The sequence below is a fragment of the Herpailurus yagouaroundi genome, unplaced genomic scaffold, assembly GCF_014898765.1.
Source record: "Herpailurus yagouaroundi ecotype Mexico unplaced genomic scaffold, PumYag 196, whole genome shotgun sequence".
Lineage (NCBI taxonomy): Eukaryota > Metazoa > Chordata > Mammalia > Carnivora > Felidae > Herpailurus > Herpailurus yagouaroundi.
The window spans coordinates 10844471-10855360 of NW_024412427.1; the positions used below are offsets into that span (position 1 = coordinate 10844471).

Genomic DNA, 10890 nt, shown 5'->3' on the forward strand with positions numbered 1-10890 from the left:
GCCTCCTTTCCTTTAGGCTCCCCAACCTATATTTTCCTGATCTTGTTCCCAGCATCTATACACTCATAATCCCTAATGCTGAATGGGGTCTCCAATCTCCCCAGAGTGGACCATAGCCCTATGACCATGCAAGGCCCCTCAAGTCACAGAATCTCAGGAATGCTTTGTCCTTCTGGACCCTGGAGCTTTCATCCTTCATGCCCTTAGACCTTTGGACTTTTCCATCATTTCCACTAAAAGTGCTGGATCCAAAGCTAACAAGGGCCATATCTTGAGGGCCAAATTCTGGTCCTTCCATCGTGGGACCACATAGGTAGCCCATTCCAAGACATAGTCCAGTATACGGTTACCCAAATAGCCCATTTCTTTCTTTCTTTTTTTTTAAAATTATGGTTGACTAAGCCCATTTTTAACCTAAACCCAAGCCCTGAAGGTCCCTTATACCCACCAGGATACCCCAACCAGCATAGAGTCTCCCTTATAATCTCTCTTGCTAAGTTCCCACAGTACGAGAGACTCCCTACTGACATTCAAGGTCAAAATCCCCCAGAGGAGGAGGCATTCCTAGGACTGTTCCCAGATCCTCTCAGCATTATGATGAGGAAGCAAAGGACATTAAGAACTTCCTGGACAGGAAGAGGGAGCCAATTTGAGCCTAGATGAGAGCAGAGCAGTACCAGACTCACCTGCACATCCGGACATGGCCTCTTAATGGGGGGAGACTGGCTGGGAGAGTCACCTGTGCCCAGCTCTGCCCGCCCCAGGTGCTTGACCACAATGCAGCATCTCACAGGGAAGCCCCTAGAAGGAAAAACCTGAAGTAGTAGCCTGCCTTGCTCAAAAGAGAATTTGGCAGGACCCACCCATGTCCATCTAGGATAGAAGGGACAAAGGGAGTCTGGTACTGGCAAAAGGCCCAGCTGACCAAGAGCAGTAGCCGACCAAACACACTTACTTCTCCCGACACTTCTCCAGGGCCTCGTCAGCCAGTTCCTTCAGGTTCACAAGCTTTTCCCCCCTGTAGAAGGCATCTTTGGGGAGCAATAGACATTCCAGGACTTAGAAAGGCACCACACTCCTAGCCCCTTATCCCTAGTGAGCACAATGTTCATGGAGCCCTTCCTGAGGTAGGCCTCTTGATTCTGGCTCTTCCAATTGATTTGAGCTGAGAGGGTCATGTGAGGTGGAATCGGGAGGTAAGGGTAGGCAGTGCCTACCCTCTATGCTGAGCAGTCACAAATACCAACTAGCTAATTAGAGACCAAAACTTCAGGTGTGGAGGTTCTGGAAAAGGGGTGAGAGAATTAGTCACCTGTAGTGATAAGAAGGCTGCAACTGGAATCCAGGATCCGTTCACATAGAGACTCTGCAGAGAAGCCTGCAAACTAGGGAAAAGAAGGAAGACTAAGGGAGAGGAGGACCTAGAAACTGAGTAAACAAGGAAAAGAGACACTTTTAAAACCTTCAGGGTTTCTAAGCCACGGTTCTAGAAGAAACTAGGTAACTGATATGGAACAAACATTCTAAACTCCTTAGTTTGGTTCTTAAGCTCCTTCATCATCCAGGCCCACCCTAACTCCCCAGAGCCCCATCCCCCACAGGTCCCTTTTTCCAGCCCAAATTCCTACCACAATGGAGTGCAGAGCCCCAAGGCGGGCACACGCCAGCATGGCCACCACGAGCTCTGGTATCATGGGCATGTAGATGGCCACCCGGTCGCCCTTCCGAATACCTGCAAATAAAAGACACAGATCATGCACCATGTACCCTTCCTGTTGCTACTTGCTCCTTCTCATTCAGGTACTGCTCACTGCACAGCTGACCTTTTCTGTTCTCCTAGTACCACATTCCTTCCATTCCTTGTCTACTTCCCCTAAGTCCTCAGATATCCCTAGGCAGTCCCCTCCAGTCCCCTTCTCATACCCCTGCACTCACCCTGTTTTTGGAGAACATTGCTGAATCGACACACTTGGATCAGAAGCTCACGATACGTGATCTGGGTGGTCTCCTCTGGTTCATTGCCCTCCCTGAGATACATCAGAAAGAATCAGTCATTAGGGAAAATATATATATTCAAACAAAAAACAGGAGCAGTCATATATCCATTTGGTAACACCAAGGCTCCTTGTGAATGTCCTGTGAGGGTAAGCTATCTGCCATCACACCTTATTCTGACTGATCAGATACTTTAGCATTTTAGGGGCACCTGGGTGGCTCAGTCAGTTAAACATCTGACTCTTTGTTGGTCTCGGCTCAGGTCAGGATCTCTCAGTTCGTGAGTTCAAGCCCTGCATCAGGCTCCGTGCTGACAGCACAGAGCCTGCTTGGGATTCTCTTCTTCTCCTTCTCTCTCTCTGCCCTTCCCCTGTTTGTGCACTTCCTGGCTCTTGCTTGCTCTCTCTCTCTTCCAAAATAAATAAACTTAAAAAAAATTAAAATATACTTTATACACAAGATGTGTATCATTGGATAATGTACTTCCGTTTGCAAGCCTCACTTAGGTTGGTAAAATGGGATGATGATCACTTCTCTTCCATCCTAGGGATGTATTAAGCAGAAATGGTATCATAGATGTGATTCCTCCTGAACACTGTGTCAAGACTGCATTGGTGTTATTCAAAGTGGGATCTCCAGATCACCTGCACCCAAGGGAACTTATTAAAATACAGATTCCTGAGCTCTACCACAGATATACTAAATCAGAATCTCAGGGTCCAAGACTCTGCCACTTTATTACAAGCTGGTATAAAGGTTCACTTGGTGATTCTGATACATATTTAAAGTTTCAGAATCACCACCTTCTATCAGCTGATTTCTGTCTACCTCCTCAGCCTTGCCTCCTACTCCTCTCAGCCTGGTTTCCTTCAGTTATTCCTTCATTTGTTCATTTGCTTATTCAACAAATACTATATGCTACATACATGTATAGAAATAAGGCACTGATGAACAAGATCCCTGACAACATGGAGCTTATATTCCAATGACAGTGCAAAAGTATACAAGTAACAAATACAGCCAAGATCATTTCAGATAATAAGCATTATGAGGGATATAAAGAATGATATAATGGGGTGCCTGGGTGGCTCAGTGGGTTAAGAGTCTGACTTCGGTTCAGGTCATGATCTTGACATTCATGGGTTCAAGCCCCACATCAGGCTCTGTGCTGACAGCTCAGAGCCCGGAGTCTGCTTCTAAATCTGTCTCCCTCTCTCTCTGCCCCTCCCCCGCTCACACACACGTGCACACGCACACACTCTCTCAAAAATAAATATTAAAAAAAAGAATGATATAATAACGAGTGACTGATGAGAAATACATTTTTAAAAAGATATCTTAATGAACTTTCATAATTATACGTGAAGATTTAACAATAAGAATATTCCTCTGGTGTTTTTGTTTTCAATTTTATAATTTTTTGAATAATACATACATACTAATGGTACCACATAAAAAGATACGAAATGAAAAGTGTCCATCCACCCCTACTCCTCAATCACTGCCAACTGGCAACCACTGTTAGTACTATGTTGTGTAACTTTCCAGAAATAGCCAATATGTAGATAGGACCATTCCTAATAGGTTGGAGGGCATAGGGCAACTGAACTAATGTGGAATGACCAAGATAATCACTTTAGAAGATTACACTGTTAGCATCTTTCATAAGGTCCTTGGGATATCACTGAAGATGGAAATTTAAAAACTGAATTTAAAAATTGAATTTTAATGCTGTTCAGAAAAGAGGTAAGCACCTCACAGTCCCCAACAAAGCACCTTAGGTGGGAAGAGGTGGGAAAGAGCTGTTTTAACCATGGGACAGGCTGTTATGGAAACACATATACATGCATTTATGTTTACATATTCTTGTTTTTTCTACATAAATGATGGCATACAATACATACTGTTCTGTATCGTGATTTTTAATTTTTTTTAATGTTTATTTATCTTTAAGAGAGAGAGAGAGACAGGGCATGAGTAGGGGAGGGACAGAGAGGGAGACACAGAATCCAAAGCAGGCTCCAAGCTCTGAGCTGTCAGCACAGAGCTCGACATGGGGCCTGAACTCAGGACCTGAGCTAAAGTTGGACGCTTAACTGACTGAGCCAGCCAGGTGCCCCTGTATCGTGGGTTTTTTTTTTTTTTCTTAATGTTTATTTATTTTAAGGGGGGGTAGGGGAAGAAAGAGAGGAAGAGAGAGAGAATCTCAAGCAGGCTCACTGCTGTCAGCAAAGAGCCTGACATGGGGCTCAAACCCACAAACCATCAGATCATGACCTGAGCTGAAATCAAGAGTCAGATGCTCAACCAACTGAGCCACCTGGGCACCCCTCTATATAATGTTTTTTATTGAATATAATATACATCCAATAAATGACACAAATCTTAAGTATAGAGATCAATTATCTTTCTTTTTTAAAAATTTAACAATATACCTTGATATTCTCCATCAAGACTTACAATGCTATCTTATTTTCTTTGTCATCTGCATAAAGTTCCAGTTTATATGTGCCATAGTTTATTTAACAAATAAATGCTTCAATAAATATCTTTATTCATGGGGAGCCTGGGTGGCTCAGTCGGTTAAGCATCCGACTTCAGCTCCGGTCATGATCTCACAATTCGTGAGTTCAAGCCCTGTGTAAGGCTCTGTGCTGACAGCTCAGAGCCTGGAGCCTGCTTCGGATTCTGTGTCTCCCTCTCTCTCTGCTCCTCCCCTGCTCACGCTCTGTCTCTCTCTCTCCCCTTCAAAAATAAATAAAAACATTAAAAATTTTTTTAATAAAAAATAAAATAAATAAATATCTTTATTCAAATCTCATTTTACTCACTTGCAAATAAATATAACAGTAGGATGAATTACTAGAAGTGAAACTGTGGATTCAAAAGATATATGCATTTTAAATATTGATAAACATTAGACGACGACTACTTTAAGATGGTCAGAGAAGGCCTCCCCATGGAATCTGAGTAATGAGAAGTAGTCAATTATATGAATTCTTAAGAAAAGTATCCTGGGCAGAGAGAACATTGAAATTTGGAAAGGCACTGAGGCAGTAAAAAGCTCGACCTAGTCAAAGAATAGTAATGAAGCCAGTATGGCTGGAGCATAGCGAACAAGAAGAAAGGTAAGAATGAGAGTTAGGCAGCAGTCAGATCACATAGGGCCTTGTAGGCAATGGTTAAGAAGACTGAAATAGCCCTCCCTAAATACTGCAGGCCATTGTGCTACTTCCCTTTCCTTGCAACACGGAGTACCTAAGAGGGAGGTAACTAAAACCCAGAGATGTAATAGCTAGGCCAAGGTCAAACAATAATAACTGGCAGAGTCAAGAATAGATCCTCAGGTTTTCTCATTTCAAGGCATGACCTTTTTGCCTCATCGTGTGAAGGACAGGGACTAGCAGGGAAACCAAGCCTTGGAGGTTACACAGATTATCAGCCTCTTTCCAGCTCCTGGCTTGATGAGTCAGTTACTATCCTTTCCTTGGCTTAGCCCTCCTAGGGCTGAGAGGAGCCAAGCACAGAGAGCGCTCTAAAATGGGAAGGAACACAGAGAGAGAAGCTGGCAAACAGCCCTGAATGCCAGAGGCAAAAAGCCATTTTCTTAACTGGCCTACCGATGAGTACCACAGAAACTTCAGAACATCTCCAGTTATGGCTAAATGCCAACACATTCCACACACTCATGCACACATGTCCCCACATATGTACCATATACCAGCTCGTTTGTGTACACTCACATGCATAAAACCATATATACTAATAATACAAAATGTTGTAGTCACAAGAGATGCACATTTGTACACAGAGGCACAAACAAGGAGAAATACAGGGACCCAGGACTCAAACATGGGCCCATCTGCAAGTACATGTACCACACTTATGTACAAAGCTTGTCCTTCCCAAAATTCTATCACATCATTGTTTTATTTTCTTCATATAACTTTCCATTATTTGAAATTATCTCATGTATTTTATTTACTTGTATATTATCTGTGTCTTTTATTAGAATACAAACTCAATGGTAACAGAATTTGTCATCTTGTTTATTACTATATCCCTAGAACCTAGAATAGAGCCTGGTACATAGAAAGTGCACAGGAACAGAGGCACCTGGGTGACTCAGTCAGTTGAGCATCGACTCTTGATTTTGGCTCAAGTCATGACCTCACAGTTTGTGGGTTTGAGCCCCATGTCAGGCTTTGTGCTGTCAGTATGGAGACTGCTTGGGATTCTCTCTCTTCCTCTTTCTCTGACCCTCCCCTGCCTGTGCATTCACCCGTGCACACACACACTCTCTCTCTCAAAATAAATAAATAAACTTAAAAAAAAAAGTTAAGAAAGTACACAGGAACAGATAAGCACAAACCTATACAAGAACTGCTTACCTGAGCCCACTTCTAGTTACTTACACACACACACACACACACACACACACACACACACACACACACACACACAGTGTACATTCCTCTCTCAGACTCTAGGCTCAAGTTACGCATTATTGATATAGGCACCTTACTCCTTTCAGTGTCTTCTTTCTCTGACATACACACCAGATTGGGGCCCCTGGCTCTCTAGGAGGAAGAGGTGAACAGAATACTGGCTTACAGGGGTATAGCTCAGGAGTAGAGCATTTGACTGCAGAATACTGGCTTACTACAAGTTCCCAAGCTCTCTAGGGTATTAAGAGTTTAGTTGTTTTTTTCTTTTAGTGTTTATTTACTTATTTTGAGAGACAGAAAGAGATAGTGCATGAGCGGGGGAGGAGCAAAGAGAGAGGGGGAAAGAGAGAGAGTCCCAAGTAGGCTCCGTGCTGTCAGTGCAGAGCCCAACTGTGGGCTCAATCTCACAAACCGTGAGATCCTGACCTGAATCGAAATCAAGAGCCAGACACTTAACCAACTGAGCCACTCAGGTGACCCAGATGTTGAGTTTTTAAAAGAACATTCAGTTTAGTCTCCTAACTCCAAAGAGATCCAAAGAAGCCATTTAATGTGCTCAAGGTCACATGGTGGGTTGTGGCAGAGTAGATCTCACTTTCCTTGTGTCTATTGGTACTACCTTGCATTACTAAAGCCCCATTTATTGGGGCTTCAGAGTTCCCATTACACCTTGGGCTCTTAGAGGGCAGGGATCATGTCTTTTTCCTCTCAGTCTCCTCCAAATTCAGTTGGTACAATAGGTACTTAAGGTTAATGGATTAATCATAGAAAACCTGATAACTGATTAATGACAGGGAAGACTGGGGCTCCCCTCTATATGACAGTCATTGGATTGGAGATTTTAGTTCCCTAAACTAGCAGAAAAGTAAGGCACAGGATAGGAGGAAAGAGGTGGAGGAAAAAATAGGTGGCAAAAACTAGGCTCCTCACAGAAACAGAGCGCAGGATCTAACCTGGTGGGTTAGGCCTTCCAGAGGAGAAATAACCAGATGAGAAAAGGAATCACACCTACTATGAGAGGACAATCTGGACTGAGATATTTATCCTGGAGAGGAGAAGATACTGAGACACAAGAGTAAGTCTCAATATCTGTACCTCTGCTGCCTCCACTCTGGTTCAGGCAACCTTCATCTATTGCCTAGATGACCACAATGCCCCCGAACTGGTCTCCCACTTCACTCTTACCCTCTTCTAATCCATACATCATCCAGAATAATCTATTAAGGACATAGACTGATTACATCACCTCCTGTTTAAAATCCTTAAGTGGCGGGGCACCTGGGTGTCTCAGCCTGTCAGGCATCTGACTTTAGATTTCGGCTCAGGTCATGATCTCACAGTTCTGTGAGTTTGAGTTCCGCACTGAGCATGGAGCCTGTTTGGGATTCTCCCTCTCTCCCTCTCTCCCTCTCTCTACCCCTCCCCGCACCCTTGCTCTTGCTTTCAAAATAAATAAACTTTAAAAATAATAAAAAATAAAAACCTAGGGTGGCTTCCATTGAATGTAGAAGAAAATCCAAACTTCTACTATGCCTTGTATCTTCTCCAACTCATCTTGTCCCATCAGAATGGGACATTCTACTCAAAAGACTCCAAACACATTATGAGCCTTCTGACTGATAGAATATGCCATGTTCTTCCCCCAGCTCTTCAAATGGTTTGCTCTATGTCATGTTTCAGATCACCCTAAGTAGCATCAGCCTTTCCTGTTATTCTTCATCACAACACTATTTATTTTCATAGCATTTTTCTCAAGCTATAATTGTATTATTATTATTATTTTTAATTGTCTGTCTCCCCTACTAGACTGTAAGTTTCCTGAAGGCACAGACCAAGTTGGTCTTATTCACTGCTGAATCCCCAGTGCCTTGCAGAGAAACTTATACATAGCCAACGTTCAATAAATATTTGCTGAATAAATAAACAAACTTGAAGGATTATTATGGGAAAGAAGCAGACTAGTGTTATGTAACTATAAATGGTAGAGGTGGGACAATTGGGAGAGTTCAACATAAGGAGAGCCTTTCAAACTGTCAGAGCTATCCAATGATAGAAGGTACTCCTTCAGGAGCTTCCTAACTCTGGAGATATGTAATATCTGGGACCTGCAGGGATATTAAAGAGCAGACTCCAAAACATGGTTGGAACCAAGCAAGGCCAGTGTGTCTCAAAGCATGGTCACACAGTGTTAATAATGCAAATTCCAAGGCCCTGCCCCCACAGAGCTGCAGTGTAGGATGGTACAGATTGGGCCAGGGAAACCCCGACACCTACTAGATCATTCTCCAGGGAGTGGGGGCCTTAGAATTCTCATTTTATATGCAACTCATGTGATTCATATTTTCTGAAGTTTGAGATGACCTTTAAGGCTCTTCCAACTTTGAGATTCTTTGATTATATAAAATTAAGAAATCATATAAAATGTTTTCTATGGTCCATAAAGACTGCACAAATGGGAGGCACTCAGATGTAGGTATACCCTCAAGTCACTTTCCCTTTCACCAAGGAGCAGGGAGTGGGAGTAATATAACTTGACCAATTAGCAGCCTAATGTTCCCCCTGGGCACTCCTGTCCTAGCCACGGTGAAGAGGGAGAAAGGATGGAGGAGGAGGGGGGAGGAGGCACACTCCAAAGACTGAATCATAAATCACTTAGAATGCCAGAGGAGGGAAAGGCTTTCGATGTCCACTACCCTTATTTACAGATGAGAAATCTAATGCACAGATGGGAAGTGATGGCTTCAAGGTTACTTATCACATTAGTAGTCCCATTATTCTAAAACAGTGCTATCCACTATTGGTGGGAATGCAAACTGAGACAGCCATTCTGGAAAACAGTATGGAGATTCCTCAAAAAATTAAAAAATAGAACTAGCCTACAACCCAGCAATTGTACTACTAGGTATTTATCCAAAGGATGCAGGTGTGCTGTTTCAAAGGGGCACATGCACCCCAATGTTAATAGCAGCACTATCAACAATAGCCAAGGTATGGAAAGAGCCTAAATGTCCACCGACTGATAAATGGATTAAGAAGATGTGGTATATATATACAATGGAGTATTATTCAGCAATCAAAAAGAATGAAATTGTGCCATTGCAACAACGTGGATGGAACTAGAATGTATTATGCTAAGTGAAATTAGTCAGAGAAAGACAAATATCATATGACTTCACTCATATGTGAAATTTAAGATACAAAACAGATGAACATAAGGGAAGGGAAGCAAAAATAATATAAAAACAGGGAGGGGACAAAACATAAGAGACTCTTAAATACAGAGAACAAACTGAGGGTTGCTGGAGGGGTTGTGGGTGAGGGGATGGGCTAAATGGGCATGGGGCATTAAGGAAGACACTTGTTGGGATGAGCATTGGGGGTTATATGTAGGGGATGAATCATTGGATTCTACTCCTGAAATTATTATTGCACCATATGCTAACTAACTCGGATGTAAATTTTTTTAAAAAATAAATAATTAGAAAAAATAAAGCAGTGCTATCCAACATAGTAGCCACAAGCCACATACAGCTATTGAACACTTGCAATGTGGCAGAAGAACTAAATTTTTAATTTTATTTAATTTCAATTATTTTAAATATTAATAGTCACCTATGGCTGGTTCTAGTATCTAAATATCTAGTTCAGGGCATTCTCCTAAATGACATGGTCTCCAAAAGGGGGGTATTTTTTCCAAAGCCAGAAATAGCACAATGAAGAAAATCAAAGTGCAGGAGTCCTCAGAACTGCAGAATTGAAGTCCACCAAGGATGGATTTTAGCGTAGCTGTAATCAGCCAAGAGAACTTAAAACATACGCTCATGCAAAGGCTTGTACACAAATGTTCATAGCAGCATGATTTACGATACCAAAAAGTGAAAACAACCCAAACAGCCATCAACTGAAGAATGGATAAATAAAACATGGTATATCTATCCAGTGGAATATCATCCAGCATAAAAAGGAATGAAATACTGATACATGCTACAACATTGGTGAACATTTAAAAGATTACACTAAGTGAAAGAAGCTAGAAAAAAGGCCACATGTTGTATGATTCTATTTATATGAAATGTCCAGAACTGTCAGAGCTATAGAGACAGAAAATAGATTAATGGTTGCCTAGGGTTACAGTAGGGAAAGTTGGAGGAAAATGAGGAGTGACTGCTGACGAATATGGGGTTCCTTTTTGGGGTGATGAAAATGTCCTAAAATTGGTTGTGATGATGACTGCACAACTCTGTCAATAGAACAAAAATCATTGGGGCACCTGGGTGGCTCAGTCAGTTGAACGTCCGACTTCGGCTCAGGTCATGATCTCGCAGTCTGTGAGTTCGAGCCCCGCGTCGGGCTCTGTGCTGACAGCTCAGAGCCTGGAGCCTGCTTTGGATTCTGTGTCTCCCTCTCTCTCTGCCCCTCCCCTGCTCATGCTCTGTCTCTCTCTTCT

At 42.5% G+C, this 10890-nt stretch overlaps 1 protein-coding gene across 2 annotated transcripts in view; it reads right to left on the reverse strand.

Annotated features, from left to right (window-relative positions):
- ACSS2 (acyl-CoA synthetase short chain family member 2) overlaps positions 1–10890 on the reverse strand; it is a 51005-nt gene that overhangs the window by 13851 nt on the left and 26264 nt on the right. For both annotated transcript variants that reach the window (XM_040447252.1, XM_040447253.1), the window contains exons 3-7: positions 1936–2027; positions 1629–1732; positions 1313–1385; positions 956–1031; positions 687–801 (exon numbers count right to left, since the gene is read on the reverse strand). In XM_040447252.1, the coding sequence (XP_040303186.1) occupies positions 687–801; positions 956–1031; positions 1313–1385; positions 1629–1732; positions 1936–2027 (460 nt within the window). The remainder of the gene's footprint in view (positions 1–686; positions 802–955; positions 1032–1312; positions 1386–1628; positions 1733–1935; positions 2028–10890) is intronic.